Source organism: Gymnogyps californianus, chromosome 10 (genome assembly GCF_018139145.2).
Source record: "Gymnogyps californianus isolate 813 chromosome 10, ASM1813914v2, whole genome shotgun sequence".
Taxonomy (NCBI): domain Eukaryota; kingdom Metazoa; phylum Chordata; class Aves; order Accipitriformes; family Cathartidae; genus Gymnogyps; species Gymnogyps californianus.
Genome location: NC_059480.1, coordinates 12278319 through 12298390, shown reverse-complemented (window position 1 = coordinate 12298390; position 20072 = coordinate 12278319). Strand labels below are relative to the sequence as shown.

At 34.6% G+C, this 20072-nt stretch overlaps 1 protein-coding gene across 1 annotated transcript in view; it reads left to right on the top strand.

The window, feature by feature from the left end:
- ATR (ATR serine/threonine kinase) overlaps positions 1-20072 on the top strand; it is a 42590-nt gene that overhangs the window by 19632 nt on the left and 2886 nt on the right. Inside the window, exons 22-43 of the mRNA XM_050902561.1 lie at positions 147-260; positions 1198-1313; positions 2224-2344; positions 3248-3385; positions 4518-4725; positions 5190-5368; positions 6265-6429; positions 7637-7728; positions 8332-8423; positions 8828-9005; positions 10258-10434; positions 10830-10989; positions 11538-11717; positions 13116-13258; positions 13680-13777; positions 14904-15136; positions 15920-16054; positions 16650-16850; positions 17167-17310; positions 18072-18222; positions 19083-19239; positions 19371-19524. Of these exons, the coding sequence (XP_050758518.1) occupies positions 147-260; positions 1198-1313; positions 2224-2344; positions 3248-3385; positions 4518-4725; positions 5190-5368; positions 6265-6429; positions 7637-7728; positions 8332-8423; positions 8828-9005; positions 10258-10434; positions 10830-10989; positions 11538-11717; positions 13116-13258; positions 13680-13777; positions 14904-15136; positions 15920-16054; positions 16650-16850; positions 17167-17310; positions 18072-18222; positions 19083-19239; positions 19371-19524 (3336 nt within the window). The remainder of the gene's footprint in view (positions 1-146; positions 261-1197; positions 1314-2223; positions 2345-3247; positions 3386-4517; positions 4726-5189; positions 5369-6264; positions 6430-7636; positions 7729-8331; positions 8424-8827; positions 9006-10257; positions 10435-10829; positions 10990-11537; positions 11718-13115; positions 13259-13679; positions 13778-14903; positions 15137-15919; positions 16055-16649; positions 16851-17166; positions 17311-18071; positions 18223-19082; positions 19240-19370; positions 19525-20072) is intronic.

Here is a 20072-nt window from a genome sequence, read left to right as displayed (position 1 = left end):
CTTATCTTTAGACCCTTTGAAAATCTATATTTGCTTTCTCATCTAAAACAGTTTAGAGTCAGGATTCAAAGTGATTATTTAGAGATTAAAGATACAGCTATTACCCTGTTAGTTTTAATAAAACTGGCGTTCTGTTTGTGATTGAGGCTGGTGTGGAGGATCCAAATTTTGCCTATGGATTATTAATGGAACTGACCAGAGCGTTCCTTGCTTATGCTGATAATGTTCGTGCTCAGGATTCTGCAGCATATGCGATTCAGGTAAGATACATGGTTAGATCCTATTTTTTCTTCATAAATTATTTTCTATCACTCTGAACTTAGAATTATGCAATATAAATGTACATTTTGAAGTACATGTTTAAGTATCTGAAACTTCATCCTATACAGCTTTAAATTACAAGGTAAAAGGTTATTCAGGTTAGTGATTTTTTTTTTTTATTTTATTTTTTAAACTCCTCAGTGCTCACTTAGAACTCTGGGGAGTTATCAAATAAAAGAAGATTTGTTTGCTTTTGTGTCACAATATTTTAGGAGAGATCTGATGTTTCAGAGGTAACTAACAGTCCATACATAGTGATTCAAGGAGTAATCCTGAGACTGACTTAGAAATGGTGCAGGTTCCATAGGCAGAAATGAAAAGCAGTAAGTATTCCTAAGAGGGTTTCTGCTTACACTTTTAAGAAGCAACTGAAAGGGAGCCTACCCTTATTTTCAGACTCTAGTCTTTTGTGCTAGTTTGCCAACTCCAAGCTGATGTGGTGTGGGTTTTTTTGTGTGTGTTTTTTTTTGTTGTTGTTGTTTAATGTAATTGTGAAACCTTCAGGACAATTCTTTGCTCCAGGAGAAGGTAAGTGGCCCCATGTAGTCAGTGGAATAAGAAAATTTTATGAGCTTGTGCACAAGGAAGAATCAGACTAACTTCTAGTCCTGGTTTATTGACAGATGTGAAGAATATGAGATAATGTGGTCTAAACACCAACTGGAGAATCTGGGGAATCAATAGTTAGCTGAAATCAACACTGCCTAGTAATAGGGGATTAACAATGTTGGATGAAAGTTCTGCAGTTATAATTTCTGAATTAAGCATTCTCTAACTTCTATCTCATTACTTCTGTATATACACCAGTTCTTGTTACTACTGTGGTCATGAAATATTTTCAGTGCTAACTTGGTCATGTAAACCATGCCTTTTCAGGAGTTATTGTCTATCTATGACTGTAGAGAGACAAACACTGACTGCCCAGGCTCCAGGCTTTGGAGGAGGTTTCCTGAGCACGTGCAGGAGATCTTGGAACCTCACTTAAACACACGGTATATGACAACTTAAGCAGTTTCTTTTCATAACAGCTTTAAAAACGTTTTTTTTTCTCCAGGCTAGCAATAACTTCATTTGGTTTTGTGATTGTCACTCTTCTGTGAAGAGTGATATGTGTATATACAAAATTCAAATATGATCTTTCTACGTAACGCTGTATTAGCAATTCCTTGAATGTAATTCTCTAAATCAAACAAGCAAAATTCTGAGCTCATACTTTGCCCAGATCTGCGTGTTTGTCCCTAGAGCATTATCTTATATGATGTTTTGAAGCTTTTGTTTCTGTTTTCTTTCCTCTGTACAAATTCTCACTAGGATTTGAGTTTGTACTCAAATCCATTAATATCCCTTTACTGCTACCCTTTATAGAAGTAGGAGGAGCTCATTGGGTTTTAATTTGACTTTTCATTTTGTGGAATTAATGATAAAAAAAGTGAAGAACTTCAAATGATGTATGCACCTTATTTTGAAATAATCAACGTTTCCTTTCTATTTCCTCATGAAGACAGTCATGCTTATCTGTGATAAGTCTTACCTTTTTAGAAAACAAACTTTTTGGCATTTATTTGCTTTCATGTATGTTCTGGGTTTTTCCTGTCAAAAAGATGGTACTCAAATATTTGTCAAACGGCATTTCTTAAAATTGATTTGAACAGCACTTTGAAGTATACTTAAAAATTCTGGTAACATGTTAGGTTGTTTGTATTTCATGTTTCAGTTTAAGAAGCTCTAGAATAAAAGATGTTGACTACTGAAAGTATTTTCTCAATTCTTTTTTAAAAGATTCACAAGGTGAAAACTAATATGATTCCAGTTAGGGAACTTCATAATTAACAATGTGCTATTGTTTTTTATTATATTGAATAAAAAAGTTGGTTTTATTAAATGGCTATTTTAAAATTACAGGTACAAGAGTTATCAAAAGGCTGTAAATTGGTCTAAGATGAAGCAGCCAATTTACTTAAGCAAATTAGGTGATAATTTTGCAGAATGGTCGGCAACTTGGGCAGGTTATCTTATAACAAAGGTAAGAGAATAAATCTGCTCTCTATATTGGTATATACCACACAGTTCTTGAACCACATTTTGGTTTCTGAAAGTCAGGGATGGATGGGGGAATATGCCTAGTCGCTATAGGCCTATTAAAGCACATACCGACTTCTTGCATCATCAGGGTAACCATGCACCTTCCCTTCCCCAGCATCGTTACGTCTTGGCTACGCTTGACGGGTAGTGTCAAAGCCAAAAGTCCAGGAAGTTTACCCTTGTCCAGAGACTCTTGTATAGCTGAAGGCACTGACAAATGCTTCTGAAAAGTGTCTGAAATGCTTCTGGAAAACCTCAAATTTACCTTCGCAGTTTTTGAAAGTTTTCTTTCATTTCCCCATAGCTCCACAGTCTCAGCACATAAAAAGTAGTCTCTTTCTTCCTTTCCTTTCCCCTTTCCGACATGTGACTCACTGAAAATTTCACTTCTAAATCAACCACTTTAAGAAGTTAATTTAATCACAATAGCTCAGTAGCTACTGTCCTCTTTCTATTTCAGACAGAGAAGAATTGAATGTCTTCATGATTTCCTACTTTTTGCAGGCTTTTAAGGGCAGAAGAGAGGCTGAGTGCAGTAGTAGACTCTTCGGCCTTAAGTTTTTTTCTATGGCCAGTGCAAGTTCACAGTGGTGTAGAAAACATGGAAAAGTAGCAATGCTTGCCTGTCTTTTTGTGGTATCAGCAACTGATACATGTAATAGCAGCTGCCATCTGGCATCCCTGTTGCAGGTTTAAGTCTGATGAACCTTCTGTAGGAGACAAGTATCTTAAAATTATTTGATGGAATAGAATTTGTATTTGTCAACAAAAAGAAACCTATTAATTGTTCAGGCATTTACACTTTTGTAATGATGCTTTTCCTGCAAATAATATTTTTCTATAGGTGCGACATGATCTTGCCAGAAAAGTTTTCGATTGCTGCAGTATTATGATGAAGAATGACTATAAAGTGACAATTTATCTGCTTCCACACATCCTTGTCTATGTTTTGTTGGGATGCAGTCAAGAGGATCAACAAGAGGTGAGATGTATAAGATGGTGGAGTCCTTCATAGGAATGTTCAGGAGCTGTTCTTCCTAAGAGCTGTTCAGCTCTGCAGAATTACTGTAGACCTACATGAACAAATTGTATAGGTGTTAAACTCCTTTTCCTGTATTAATAATACAAATTTTCTGCCGGGGTTTTGAATATACTCATACAAGTTTGTGTTGAACTGCTTTTCTATGGATTTCCATCTATTTCTTCAGTAGGGCCTAGGACAAGATATTATGCAGTTAGTTATTACTGCAGTAACATCAAGAGCTGGAGCGGTACAAAGAGGAAAAGAGTGCAACGCAAATAAGGAATAAATTGAACTTGTATACTTCCAAGAATTCAGACCCATATTTTTTTCTCTCCCTTGCATACACTTACAGTTTAAGTGGAAACACTATTTAGCTACCAGATTCATGCAGAGCAGGATTCATAGATGTCTTGTAGCAAAGCAGGGATAGGAGAGAAAAGAGTCATCCAGTCTTCTTTCCTTCAGTTTGCTTTAGCAGAAGTTGGAGACTGAAAAATATAATTTGCATTCTATTAATTTTAAATTTCACAGCTAAGGTATCTGTGTTTAAACATTGTGGGTGTGTAGAGGTGTGTGATGATTTTTCTTGTGTGGACAAGTACATCCACAATAAGCATCTGTTATGTGTGTTAACTCAAATTCTGTCGACTAAAACAAACAGGAAGTAGGTCTTTCAGCATGGTATTTACTTAAATACAAGCAAAAAGGAGATCTGTGATCTGGTAGCTAGTAGGTAACTTGATTCTTATCAAACCTTGAAGTATTGTATTTGCAGCAGAAGTGCAGTAGCATTCATTGTGTCTTGAAACCTAAAATTCCGGTAATCGTGATGGTTATTCTGAATCCAAGGGTTTGCTTTTCAAAAGCTTTCTGCCTGTATGGAATCTGCTGACAACAACTGCTGCTTGGCTTGCTATTTCTTCCTCTTAAGATTGTGGGACAAACAGAGCTTGCAAATAAGCCCAGTATCATTAAAATACACAATTAAAATATCTAGTATTTTAGTTTGATTTTTGTGTTAATTGCTGTTTCCTACTATTTTGATGCCTGTATGGCACTTCTGTCTTTTATCATATTAATGTTTGTGTAGGTTTATGTGGAGATTATGGCTGTTCTGAAACACGATGACCAGTCTACCAGGAGACTTGAAGACAGTGCATCTGATCTAAGTCAGCTGAGCACGCAGACAGTGTTCTCCATGCTTGATCATCTAACGCAGTGGGCTAGACATAAGTTTCAAATACTTATTGCTGAGAAAAATACTGGCAAGTCTAGCAAAGACAGAGGTGATCTAAGAAGTGAGTGATGCTTATTTTATTTAAAGTGGCATTTGCATTCTTCAAATAAGTATTTAAATTTGCCACTTCACGTTATGACCATTTAAGAATGCAATATTACTATATTAGTCTGCTTTATGATTTCTTACTGTCATATTGTGATTTCCACCCCCTTCCACCCCAAATCCATTGTTTTGAATGCCTATTGTAAGAAATAAAGATTCAAAATTAAAAAATGTTAATTTCTTGGTAGTTTTCTAAAGGTTCGGTTTAACCTATTCTATGCTGTCTTGCAAGATGTAGGAAGTTCACCAGGACTGTTTTAAATAAATTATTTTTAGCAGAAGAGAAAAATGTGTTCTTAAATTAATCAGATTATCTCACTAAATTATGAAATTAATTAACTGACTTTTGATGCATAAGGTAATTCTTATAAATGAAACCTCAATGGACAGACTTTTTAAAATTGTCTTTTTTTTCTATAGCATCAAGTGAGGATTATGGAGAATATCAAAATGTGACACGTTTTCTAGACCTCATACCTCAGGATACACTAGCTGTGGCTTCCTTTCGCTCTAAGGCTTACACAAGGGCTGTGATGCACTTTGAATCATTCATCACAGAGAAGAAACAAAATATTCAGGAACATCTTGGGTTTCTTCAGGTTCTGAAGTTCTTTTTGGTTTTTGTTTGTTTTATTTTAAAATGAAAATAGACATCGATGAATAAAGCTTTGTCAAATTCTTTGAGATGGGAAGAACAAAAGATGTAGCAGGCTCTTGCCATTGGGATACATATGTTTAGTGGTCTGTCTTTCAGCAATATTTAGTACTTCCCCTTGCTTGGCATGCTTCTTATATGAAAAGGAGGGAGTAGCTTTCTAGTGTGTAATAAAAGATTGTAAAATCCTGAAAATAGTTAAATGTGGTTTTGTTGAAAGTATAGCATTTATTGCTTTTAGTTAACTCTGTGCCTTTTGTCAGAGAAAACACAGCCAACTATAATAACAAAAAAATAAAAAGCCAAAACACATTTGAAGGAAAGCTAAGTGGCTTATTCTAAAGTAGAGAAAGAACTAATGCTAAGGGTGTTGAAAACGATTTAAATTATTTTCAAGAAGTATTTTAACCTGTGGGATGAGCCTGTTTGTGGTTCCTTATGGTTTATATTCCTCAGCAACATTTCAAATTTGAAAAACTTAGTATGTTGCTTTTCTACCTTAAGTAATCTGCAGCTTCATATTATACAACTTTATCACGTAATAATAGGATATTTATTTTGCCCTTTATATAGATTGTTTCAGGTAACTTGATGTGTTATTCTTTCTATAGTATGAGATCATGAGTATTACAGTATGCTAAGCAAAACTAGGGCTCAACTTGGGAAGTAGCCCAGCAAAACTGACGTTTTCCATGAAAGCTTAATGCCAGGAAATCCTACAGAGTAGTTTGTTCTCCATTTTCAACAGGATGCGTGATTCTGAGCATGTTATATGTAAAATATCTCCTTGTTGTCTTAGAGTTGTTTTTAATGTCCGTTTCTAATTCTGTTTGAATAAAGAAATTGTATGCTGCTATGCATGAGCCCGATGGAGTAGCTGGGGTGAGTGCAATTCGGAAAGCAGAACCATCTCTCAAAGAACAAATCCTTGAACATGAAAGTATCGGCTTGTTAAGAGATGCAACAGCCTGTTATGATAGGGCTATCCAACTGGAACCTGATCAGGTAAAGACAAGACAATTTTTTTTTTTTTTAATATATATATAATTATTATTTTTTTAATCTTCTTAACTAACACAAGACTAAGCCAAAAATGCCTCTTCAGAATATTTAAGTAAAACGGGAACATAAGAGTTTACTGTGGCAGTTGCTGAATAATTATTGCTATTGGAAGTGTCTTATGAACTGAAAAAAATCTCTTATTGGGTTTATACTGTAATTTGCAGGCTTGGGTTAATAGTTGGATGTTTATGCCCAGGTTTTTGCTAGGACAGCTTACCAATTAAAGTTCAGCCTTTGCTTGGGAAGGCCTGGAATTGGATTGCTTAAGTATCAATCTGTACTGGTACATACCAAGAGAACTATTAAAGCAAGTTACCACAGGTTTTATTCAAAGTAATTCTGACTTACTATTTTTGATTATTGACTTCCAGGGAAAATGTTCATAATATAAGAGCAATTGGAAATTGATTAAAAAAACCTTACAATTATTTGTGTTCCATTCCCCTTTCCTTTATTTGGAACATATAAGTATAAGGTACTGTAAAACTGAGCAGTACTGGAGAACCATCATGCTTTTCATATGCCAAAGTGAATATACAGAGATGTGATGATAAATGCAAAAAGAAAATTGAAGACCTGTATTACCCTTTCTGTATTTGAAATAATCTTCTAATGGAAATTGGTAAAAAGTTTCCTAGGGTAGTGTATCCCTATGGTTCTTGCACTTCCCTATGAAGCAGGGGTTATCTAGCACAGCTGATAACAGGTATAGTAAATAAAGTGTTTTGGTGGCCCTACTTCATTCCCAGAGTATGGAAAACATTTTTATGAAGAGTGAAATTGCTTTGGGTTTTGGAGTTATTTCCTTCCTGTGACTTTTTTCTTCTTGTTATTGTTCATTTCTTTAAATCAAATTTTTATTCACAACTCTGATATGGTTATTAAATAAATTAACATCAAACTATATTTGTGGTGAGGTGCTTTTCAAAAATTGCCTATGGTGATTTAAATCCTTTGGTAATCATAGACTTTTTAAATTTTGAATGTTCATTTAGCTTTATGGTGCAATTGGTTATGCCTTTTCATATTATAAAAAGCATCCAGATGGATATATTACCTCCTTCAGACTGCCATGAATTTCATTAATGTTTGTGTGTGGTTTTTTTCATTTGTTTTGGGTTTTTTTCTTTTTCTTTTCCTCTGTTTCTAGATTATTCATTATCATGGTGTAGTGAAGTCCATGTTAGGCCTTGGTCAGTTATCTACTGTAATTACTCAAGTCAATGGAGTGCTTGCAAACAGGTACTGTAAGCATCTAATACAATGTTTATTTGAGTGATCTGAAGCTCTTGTGTTACACCTGTGTCTCAGTAGCCATTTTTGCGCATTATCAAGCATTTGAGGCTTATCAAGCATATCCAATTAGCAATGTGAAGCTAGAAAACTTTAAGTGCTTTGCCTATAAATTATTTATTTCAAGTCTTCCAGAAATGTTAGTACTTCTTGTCTGCACTATGTGCAGTGTTGATATGTGCTTTAATTTGTTAAATAGAATCTTTCGTTCATTGTCTTGCATGTTACTGGTTCCATAGCTATTCTGTAGCCTAATAGGATAAATGGATTGGAAGATGGTAATTTTTAAAATGTGCCATAGAAGTTAAATAAGCTACTTGGAAAATGAATTTGTGGGATCATGTTGTATTGCTATTATTTGTTATCAATGCATATCCTTTGGTTTTATTGAATTTTATTAGAAGCAAGCTTATCTTGCTTCTTTTCAAGTAAGAGAAGTTTTATATAAAGAATATTTGCTAATATAACGTAGGACTAATATGCTGAGGTGGGAAAGGGGGGGGGAAACTGAGTTCAGCACAAACTTTTATTGCCTTCATTTTCTTTTAATAGGTCTGAATGGATTTCTGAATTGAACACTTACAGAGTGGAAGCAGCCTGGAAACTGTCACGATGGGATTTACTGGAAAATTATTTGGCTTCAGGTAAGTTATCATGATATCAAAATATGAGTACGTACTTGCATTTCTGAACAAGTGTATGTTTTAGTCTAATCATCTTGAATCAAGGGGCAGCTATTGTAATTTTTTAGTCTTGGGTTTTACTGGGGGAGGGTTGGTTCTGACAGTCGTCTAGATTTTGTAAATGTATTTGATTGTAAAATGTATAGTCTTTGAGTAGAAATTTCAAGCGAGTGTAAGGCCAAATTTCTTCTGGGTTTGTTTGGGGGGATGGATTGTGGGGTGGAATTATACAGTATTTCTAAAATTCAATTAATTAGTTCTGAGAAAAAGTTATTTTTCCAGTAGTATGTTAAGACAAATTAGCATGTTCAGATTAACCTGCTTAAAGAAACAGAGTTTGAGAGGGTTTTTTTTCCTCCCCAAAGATGTGAAGTCCACGACTTGGAGTGTCAGACTAGGACATTTATTGTTATCAGCCAAGAAGAAAAATGAAGCAGCTTTTTATGAAACACTCAAGGTTGTTCGAGCAGAACAGATTGTACCCCTTTCAGCAGCAAGCTTTGAAAGAGGATCCTATCAGCGAGGATATGAACACATCATCAGGTTTCTGATTTTCATGTAACTATTTTCAAATCCAGAAATCGCATAATCAAGTATGCAGCAGCAAGAATTCTCCATTTCCACCATAAATGGTACTGACGTGCATTTTCTGTCACCGCTTTTTTTTTTTTTTTTTTTTTAATACTCACCCAACTGGAAACCTTTGATTAATTGGGAATTCATATTTATCACCCACTAAAAATATTCACAGTAAAACTGTTGGGTATAGTCTTTCAAAATCAGCAAGCAAGTTTATGTAAACAGCAGGTAATAAAAATCAACAATTTAATTCCATGCTTGAAGTAGTACATATAGGCCAGTAACTCCATTAACTTAACTCCATCAACTTAAGAGCATGGCTTTTAATCTGTATGGTGGCCTAAAAGCACTCCCCTCTTTTATCAACAAAGAGCAGTAAGAATTGAAACCCCATCCCTTTCAGCAGTTTTACTTTTTCTTTTTTAATAGATTTTGAAGTTGGCTGTAGTAGACTAAAAAGTGAGTAGCCTTTTTAATGAAAAAGGCTTAATATTTCCTCAGCACTGTAAATGGATCCTTATGGCAAGATATTGCATGAAACTAGCCAGCTGAAGTATATATTTCTTAATTACCAACAAAAACTAGAATTAAGTAATTTTTGCAGTATTATTTTATTTAGGAAATGGAGTTTGAGTATTGAGAAAGAAGTGTTTCAAAATAATTTGATTTAGCTGTTGATCTGGGCTACTTGGAAGCCTTCAAACAGTCACTGTTTCTCTGTCAGATATACCCACTACGCTTAGACTCTGCCAATGAGAACTTAGGCAAGCTCTCAGCTTTGCAGTGACAGCTAATAATAATATTTTTAAATAAATGGAATAACTTTATTGTAAAAGAGGTGTTTAAGTAACAGATAGTATATTGCCTCTAAAATGGTATTTGTTGAAAATATCAGACTTTTTGAAGAATTATTGCTAAAAGTAATGGATAGAAATACTCTTTCTAAAGATTGACTTTCTCTCCAAGTGATCTTCATTGTCTCTGTGTTCAGGAGCCTGGCAAAGGAATAGTGAGAAAATAACTAATCAGTTTACAAATCCTTGACTTTCTGTGTTTGGTTTTGCTGCATTTTTCCTTTTAAAAGAAGTCCTACTTTTTGAAATGACTTACATGGCCAGCTTTTAGAAAGAAAATGGCAGAAGCTTTGTAAAACTTGCATATATCTCAAACAGCAACCAATCTTCAACAATTTTTTGCCTTTATTTTGCTAACGCAGGTTGCATATGCTGTGTGAGTTGGAACATAGTATTGGGCCAATGTTTCAGCAACCTGATGGTGACCACAGTAGAGATTCCCTGAATTGGTGTGCTCGTATTGAAATGACCCAAAACTCTTACAGAGCAAAAGAACCCATTTTAGCACTGAGAAGGGCTTTGCTTAGTCTCAGTAAAAGGTGAGAACATGACTATTTCTTGTCTGTCTATGTTGTATTCTCAGTAATATTCTGGGTTTCCACATGCGTGTTAGAAGAGAGAGGATAAAACTCTCTGGAAATTTATGTTGTAGACAAAAGCAGTCCTCTCCAATATTACGTACCTTCAAAACAGAAGGGAAAAATGGTGTCTATAGGAAAGATAAGGGAGAAACAGGGGGAAACAGTATTTGTTTCTAGTCCTAGATGGAAAAAAGGTGAAACAGATGTATTACAAATAATTTTAAATTATCACTATGTAGTATATAGCTTATTGGGAAATTTTATTTGTGTTTCAGCATATTGTGATATTTACTTCAGATTGTAAAGTAGCATTCATGACTGAAATTTTTCATTTTCTGCAAAAATATCTGCAGCCAGGATTACAGTGAGCTTGTTGGTCAGTGTTGGCTCCAGAGCGCTAGAGTTGCGAGAAAAGCTGGTCATCATCAGACTGCGTATAATGCTCTTCTGAATGCTGGGGAATCTACGCTCTCAGAACTTTATATAGAAAGAGCAAAGTGGCTCTGGTCCAAGGTAAAGAAAATAAAAATGGAACTTACTTTCTTACATGCAAGAAAATAATCTTTTTAGTTTTCTTCAAGAAAAAAGGCACACAATCAGTATACGTAAAACAAAATATGTCAACTGGGACTATCAGCACATTCTGATTGCAGTTGAGTCATGGGAAGTTTTTACCTCCAGCTGCTAGTCAGCCCTCTTCTGTATCCATTGACTTTTCTGGCAGCTATGTATAAAAGTGGTGGATTACCTGCCTCTGCCAAAGCAGCCCAGGCAAATTTAAATTATCTTAATAGTAGACCTTTCATTAATTTGTATCCTTTTAACTAATAGAGGTAGGCAGCAAACATGGGAGCAATTATTGTAGTAAACCTAAAGGGACAACAATGCTGAGATAACAAGGGAATATAAGAAGCATTTGAAGTCAGTAATATTCAGTTACCACAGCCAGAACGGTCTAGAACACACTTAGAGACATAGCTTTGCCTTAATAACAACTGTAAGGTGAAAGTTTTACATCTCTCTTATTTAAAGTGTATAAAATGTTTTCCTCTTTCCCTTAGGGTGAGGTTCATCAAGCACTCATTGTTCTCCAGAAGGGGGTTGAGTTGTGTTTCCCTGAAAATAAAACACCGTGCAATAGCAAAAATCAGCTCATCCATGGTCGGGCAATGCTGCTAGTGGGCAGATTTATGGAAGAAACTGCTAACTTTGAAAGCAATGCAGTTATGAAAAAGTATAAGGTAATTTGGTATACTAGGGTTAACAAGACAGTAGTTTTGAAGAATAATAATATATCCCTAAAGTAAGCTATTGTTATGCTCCTGATGATGTCAACCAAGGATAACATCAATGGGATTAAATGGTGTATCAATGTGTACGAGGGAAGTAGTTCTTGAAAAGATTTAACTATCTGAATTAGCTTTAATGTAACATGTCAATACAGGGAAGTCTACGGTTCCCAATGGTGGGAGCTAAGAATACGTAATGTAACTCTTTTAAAGTGAAAAACAAATTACAGGAGCATGGCTTTTTTCTAACGCATGCACAAATTAGAATTCCTCACTAAAATGTCAGCTACTCTAAATAGATGGTGAGATAACTTGATGACACATCGCACTACTCTTCAGTGTTACTTCTCTCTCTGGTAGTGACTTATAACTGTGCTTTAAGTATGCTTGCAGTCTCTGAAGAACTAGGAAAAGGGGCAAGTGGTATGTTTTTCTTCAACAACACAGCACTACACTGCTTCATGTTGCTATGCCAGTGAAATACTGTTTTGACATTGATTAATATTGCCTGCTAAACCAGTAGTAGATGCAGATCTTTATGCTTCCTTAAAAGTAGTATATCTCCTATCCAAGTTTTGGCATTTGATACTGTTAATACTTACTGCTGTCTTACTAATTAAAATACTTCTGTAACAGTCATTTAGAGAAAAATCTAATGGATGTATCAAATCAAATGAAGGTTGAAATAATGGAAACTAATGACATTTTGGTGGATTATATTAAAATACTAATGCTTAGAATTCTCTGCTGTCTAAATATTGGCACTGGAAACAAGCCAGTGTTAGAGAATGGATGTGCCACTTGCTAAGTTTTTTCTTTTCTCATATATGTCACACAATTTTTTGTTTTTCTTTTAAACATCATGGTTTAGAAGGAAAACAGAAATGTGAAAAACATAGAATCACAGAATCATTTAGGTTGGAATGGACCTTTAAGATCATCGAGTTGGACTGTTAATATCCTGCTGTTTCACTTTTCAAAAAACTAAAAGAAACCCTGTATTGAGTTTATCAGGATCAGGAACTTGATTATAATATTTTTAATGAAACGATAATCTTTCCTAGTTGAGGAATCCTCTATCGTCCTGTCTTGAATTATCTTGCTGTCTCCAAATCCAAAAGCTATTTTAAGAACAGACTTCTAGTTTGTACAGGCATTTATCTTGGGGCAAAAGTACAATTTTTGGAGTTACAAAGTTACAGTTAGTACTTTTTTGGACGTACTTTGCACAAAGGTAACTGATACAAGATTCTTGTTTCTTGAGAATCTTTTTTTATTATTGTTTTATTTTTTTATTTTAAATTTAGCATCCTCTCAAAAGTAATTATCTCTTCTTTTATTTTGTTGCAGGATGTTACGATTTTCTTGCCAGAATGGGAAGATGGACATTTTTATCTTGCTAAATACTATGATAAATTAATGCCGATGGTAACTGACAACAAGATGGAAAAACAAGGAGATCTGATTAGATACATAGTTCATCATTTTGGGAGGTTAGACCCTAGGGGAACTTTGCTTAGTTTCTATAGAAGGATGACTATTATACTGAAAAAAACATTTTATAGGAATATATATTCTTTCAACAGTTCAGACTGATTCAAATTTTTCTGCAGTATTGTAAAACAAAATACTGCATGCTTCCTTTTTGTTTTCATACCTAATTAATTTTACTTCTGCCTTCTGACTAAGCAATTGTCTGTCTTGTGTAAGACAGTTAATTATTTCATCTGCAGTTTTGATTAATAAAAACAAAACCTTTGTGTATTAGTAAGCTTTAGTTGTTGCAGATGCATTAAAATGCTGAACATAAATTTCTGAAGTCCAGAATGGAATGTGAAACAATTAAGGGTGTAAAATTTGTAATGCTTCTAATATATATCATTAACATGCTGGGATTTAAACACGTAATCACAGGTCTCTACAGTATGGAAACCAGTTCATCTATCAGTCAATGCCAAGAATGCTATCTTTATGGCTGGACTTCGGAGCAAAAGCATATGAATGTGATAAAGGTAGAACATTTTTTCCCAGTACATACTTCCTGTGTCATACGTTTGAATATATGATTGAAAGAGCGGTGAAGTAGATTTACAGTTCTTTGTTTAGACATTACCTGAGATTATATGGAAACAAGAAAGTACTATTATTCTTTTAAATTACAGGATGTTAATATGCAGGAGAGTATTAATTATTTTAATTAAACCCTCCAGAACTTTTTTAAAAATACATAATGAGATAGCATTGTTCCTCAGGTAACTTAAGTTGATAAACAGATTTAGGGAAAATCCTTGCATGTCACCTGTCACCTCCTCTAAGTTGCCTCATGAGTAATGACTAGTGGGTTTGTATACACTAGCTACAGTAAAGTGTTAGGCTTTGGGGCTTTTTTCCGATTTGTCTTAGTTCCAGTTGTTGAAGGAATTCTACTGAAATTTAAATGAGGGGGAAAAAAATCCTGTAGGCAGCATCAAGGCATGTGAAACTACTACCGTAGATGCATTTTGGGTGGGAGATTTTTGTACAGATGAAAATTGCAAACATTGCCTGCAGGTCTGGAGTGAAGCAGACAGTTGTGGCTCCTTGATCTTGACCTGGTTCTGTACACTTAGGTCAACTAAATTTGGCTGCAGGCACATCAGATGCTGCTTTCTGTGTTGTTGATGTGCTACTCATGCTGGGCCCTCAGGGGCAGGGGTGGAGATAGGAGCAGATGTGCTGATTTCATCCCTTGTAAAGACTTTCTTCATTTCCTCTCCACCAAAAAACATTGGAATCCTTTTACTGGGGAAATAAATGGAGTGGTTTTGGTTTGTTCTATGCCATTGCCATCACTTTAGAGGAGTAATAGATGTTTTATTTTAAGAGTGTAAGGAGAGCTTTTCTGATATTATCTGTTCCACGTTCCTGTTGTCTGTGCTTGTTTATTTCCTGTTATTCTGGTTAGTTAAATAGCATATGTATTAAGTAATTGTATGCTATGTTAAAAAGAACTTTACGGTAAGAGCTTTTCCTTTTCCTTGAGTTTTTTTGGCTTATGAAAGTTACCAACAAAATATGTTTCTGTAGGCTTGATTTAAATGACTTTACACTTCCAATGGGAAAAAAAGGAACATAATCTTGTCCTCTTGTGTTTTTCAGCTGGTCGTTCAGAACGTGTTCAAATGAAAAATGATTTAGCTAAAATAAATAAGGTGATTACAGAGCACACGAATCACCTGGCACCTTACCAATTTCTGACAGCCTTTTCTCAGTTAATCTCCCGAATCTGCCATTCTCATGATGAAGTCTTTGCAGTTCTGATGGTGATTGTTGCTAAAGTGTTTTTAGCCTATCCACAGCAAGCAATGTGGATGATGACTGCTGTGTCCAAGGTACCTTGATAAGTATAGCTACACCTTTATTAAGTTTGTAAAACTGTTTTCATCAGAGAGAAATGTGAATATAACCTATTTTACTTTAAGATGATAAGAAAGAATTGAGAATTTCAGTTGCTGTGAAACAGTGTTGTGGAACAGGGTATTAATGCTATTACTGCAAAAGATTTTATTGCAGTCTAAAGTTCAGATATTACAGTTTAAATGTTCCAAATTAGAATGCTAACACACGTCCTGACTTGTATGATGTATTAGGAAAGGAAATTTGAATAACAAATAGCTGATGAATTGGGTAGTTATGGACAACAGATTTTGTTGGTTTTAGTAATTGTAATAGTACTTCCAGTTTTATAATTAAATAATCAACTCTGTGCCTTGATTAAAATGAGATCGATATACCACTTAATCCTGATACTTACCTGGTATTGAGGTCATTCCAAAGCAAATTGGAAAGCATGGTGCATACTGTTTCTTTAAGGCTGGTGAAATAACATTCAGGATACACTGGCGTATTCTTGAGTATTGGCCTTTATGTTGTAGAACTCCCAAGAATGGTTTCAGAAAGTAATAACGCCCCCCACACACATCCCCCCCCCCAACCATGCCACTTTAATACTTGTTGAGGTGCCAAATATCAGCTGGAGAACATCCTTCTCAAGATATTAAATATGACAAGCAATAAGTAGAGAAAATAATATATTAATTACTGGGGGGGGGGGGTAGGATTTTTTAATTGATTTGACTGTTGTTTAATAAATTTTAACTTTCCTCTGTTTTCAGTCCTCGTACCCTACGCGTGTCAATAGATGTAAGGAAATTCTAAACAAAGCTATTCACATGAAGGAATCTTTAGGAAAATTTATTGGAGATGCAACACGCCTTACAGATAAGCTATTAGAACTATGCAACAAACCGGTATTTACAAAAATAAACAAATTAATGCATGTAATAGGATTATTAAAAAATGTTATACAAAAGCTTCTTCTGATTGCTTTCATTAGCCAATTCGTTACACTACTGCAATTTAACAGAAACTACACTAACTTGTAAAAGATTTTTTTTTTAACGTAATAAAAATATTCAAAAAAAGTAGAAAATAGCTCTAAATTGAGCACATTGTAAAATATTTCAGTACATAATGGTACATTTCACAGTGCATGAGCTTTACATTGTTTTGTGCTTTCATGTATGATTCTTGCCCGCTAACTTTCACAGAGCTTTACTATAAAAATAGGCTGGTTGTGTTTTCATGAACAAATGAACTTGATAATAAAGGTAAAACTAAATAAATTCTTTCATTATTCTGTATTTACGTTCAGACTGAAAAATACATGTGCCATAAAGGCCAGATATATTTACTTTTGACCACTCCCATTTAATTTGAAATGTAATTTGCCATTTTTCTTATTACCATAAGCATTTATTATTCTATTCATTAGTTAATGTGAAATAGCAGTAACATTTTAAGTGTATATTGTTAACTTTTGAACAATTTTTTTTTTTCCCCAAGGTTGATGGAAACAGCTCAACATTAAGCATGAATATTCATTTCAAAACACTTAAGAGATTAGTAGAAGAGCACACATTTAGTGAAATTCTCATTCCCTTACAATCTGTAATGATACCAACTCTTCCTTCAATTCCTGGTACACATGCTAACCATGACCCTTTTCCTGGATGCTGGGCCTACATTGCAGGCTTTGATGATACGGTAAGCCTCTAGTTGGCACCTCATTTTAAGCTTCATGTTAAACAAATGTAGCTGCAAATATATCTTCGTTCCCTAGAAACAGAGGAGTGAGTAGGAAACTTCATAATTACTTTCTTGGAAACTGAGTGGCTTCTGTCATAACAACCTGAGACAGATATGGCCTCTTCGTACATAGATAAAGTTTTGGCCTGAGGTTAATATGCTGTAGCACCATGGAAGTGCTAACGTGATTGGTTGCAGTGGTTTATTACAGTTAGACACTTTATTTTGTATGATCTGATACAGGTGTTGATAAAGAACTTATTTTTTTCCTTAGGTGGAAATTCTTGCCTCACTGCAAAAGCCAAAAAAGATCAGCTTAAAAGGTTCAGATGGGAAATCTTACATTATGATGTGTAAGCCAAAAGATGATCTAAGAAAAGACTGTCGTCTCATGGAATTCAACTCCCTTATTAATAAGGTTTGATGAGTTAGACATTCAGATGCATTATACTTATTGACCAGAACAAAATGCTGAACTATCTAACAAAAAAAACAACTTACCTTGAGATAAAGCTTACTGGAAGAAAAGTAAACTATTGCAAAATATATTATTTCAGCAGAAATCAATAGCAATTGATAATGTATAACTTCTTATGGACTTGTGAAAACAGTAACAAAATAGAACATTTTGCCAAAACAATTGCTTATTCCGGCAAAAATATACAGGAAAGGTTATTTACAGTAAATAAATAACTGCAAACTTTCTGCTGTCATGCTTCGTATTTCTTATTCAGGATTTTCTAATATTTTTAAATGAGAAATAGGTAAATTTGTCTTTCCATACTAAAAGCGTTGCCATAATTCTTATTTTAGTTATATTTTGCTTCTCGGCAATATGCTTAAGGTTAAGGTACATGTTTTCCATGAGGTTAAAGCAAATGATAACATCTCTTGAAACACTAAAACACTTATTTCAAATACTGCTTTTAAGGGATTTAAGCCATGTACAAGTTATGCAGTTTGAACTATTTTATTGAAAAATTCTCTTTTTAATTTACTGTGGAGAACAGATGAGCATTTTGCTTGCATTTGACCTACTGCAGACAGTGAAGCTTAGAACTTTAAATTCTGGATCGTGTGAGTGGAAAATAGGTAGATATAGATAGAATGGTTATTGTTATTGATAAATTTTGATCCTATCTATGTTATCTGTTAATCTTATTTTTCTTTTGTGAATAGTGCTTAAGAAAAGATGCAGAGTCCCGTAGGCGAGAACTCCATATTCGAACCTACGCAGTTATTCCATTAAATGATGAATGTGGCATAATTGAATGGGTGAACAATACTGCTGGTTTAAGAAATATCCTGATAAAACTTTATAAGGAGAAAGGTAAAGAAATATAGTGATATTTTATTTTGGTTTTTTAAAGGGCTTGTATCTTAATTAGTAAATGAGACAAACAGCAAGGATCAGACTAAATTCTAGGAAGATGCAGTCACATGTGTTTTTAACTATCTGCAATATATTATTATTCATATATGTGATAGACTTTTACTCTTAAATGGAAGAGAATTGGTGCTTGCAATAAACAAGTTCCTTTTGAGAACGGAGAACACAATCATCTTAATACATTCTTTTATACAATGTTGTAAATCATTTCAGCAGCAGTGCGAGCTGAATAATAGAAAAGACTGTGGACTGTTTCTTTAGATTTGATCTGTTGTTTTTCATTTCTGTTGCGTGTGTGAGATAATTAAGATAATTTATAAATGAATCAAGGTTGAAGGTACAGCAACTTTCTGGGGACAAGATCAGATTTCTTTTGAATTTCTTGTTAACAAAACAACTTTCTGGTCAGTGCAATAAAATTTTGGGGGAAAATTTCACACATTATCTGTATGTATGCAGACATCTGGGAGTTTGGAACTCCAAACATCTCAGCTGGATATAATGAATGGCTTTGTGAGGGTGAGGTTTTTTTGTGTATGTGTGTTCCCCACACGCCATCCCATGGCGATTGGTAAAACTGGTGGCTTGTTTGCCAGATCTTCTCTTTCAGTTAACATTATGATTTTTTCTTTACTCTCCAGTACCCCACTACCAACATGTTCTATGGGTTATTTTTCATTTGTTCATTTATTTCAGCTTTATGGAGATGTTTATCTTCCCTAAAGTACCATATTGTAATAGTATATATAATGCTTTATATTTGGGGATTTCTTTTGCCTGATTGAGGAGGTCTATTACAGGTATCTATATGACCGGAAAAGAATTGCGTCAGCATATGCTTCCCAAGTCAGCACCTTTGTCTGAAAAGCTGAAAATGTTCAAAGAAGTCCTTCTGCCTCGTCATCCTCCTCTCTTTCATGAATGGTTTCTTAGAACATTTCCTGATCCTACTTCATGGTGAGTGACTAGGATTGGGCTAGCTCAAGAATATCTGCTTTGTGTATTTCACTAAACATTAATGATACTACTGAATAAAGACAGATAACCCAAGGAAGTGACTTAGACATATCTGATTCTTATTTCCACAGGTACAATAGTAGGTCAGCCTATTGTCGTTCTGTTGCAGTTATGTCGATGGTAGGTTACATACTTGGTCTAGGAGACCGTCATGGTGAAAACATCCTGTTTGATTCTTTGACTGGTGAATGTGTGCATGTGGATTTCAACTGCCTTTTCAATAAGGTGAGAAATGCCACTTGCTGAACTTGCACTTTATTTTACTTGCAAGTTATAAATTTCTACTGTCTTGGGTTTTTTCCACTTTTTTTACTCTAACATATCTGTTGTGTTCTCTCTCTCACTTTTGTTTCTTATTTATACCAAACAAACAGTCTGGGATATGTAAAGAGTATGTGATGTTCTGTATGCTGCATTAATGAAAGCCAGCTTTTTGATTTAGCCAATATCAGATGAGCTGATGTGGATACACCGAAATAGCCCAAATTTTAGAGCGTTTGTATTTTGTGGCTCTCCTCTCTCCACTACCACCCTCCAAACAGAGCTATAATTACTACATTCAGAATTCTGCTGCTGTTTCTTTGTTTTTCTCTCACAAATTCAGCACAAAAATTCCAATGGTTCTGTAAAAATAAACAGCAGAAATTGTGGCCAGAGTAGGTTTTGGAGTTTTGGTGTTTCTGTTGAAAGATGCTTTTGGTGTGGGACATGTGCTCTTTTTAATTCAGATAAGTGAGGCAGAGATACTGTTATTATTTTCTCCTACTTTCTTT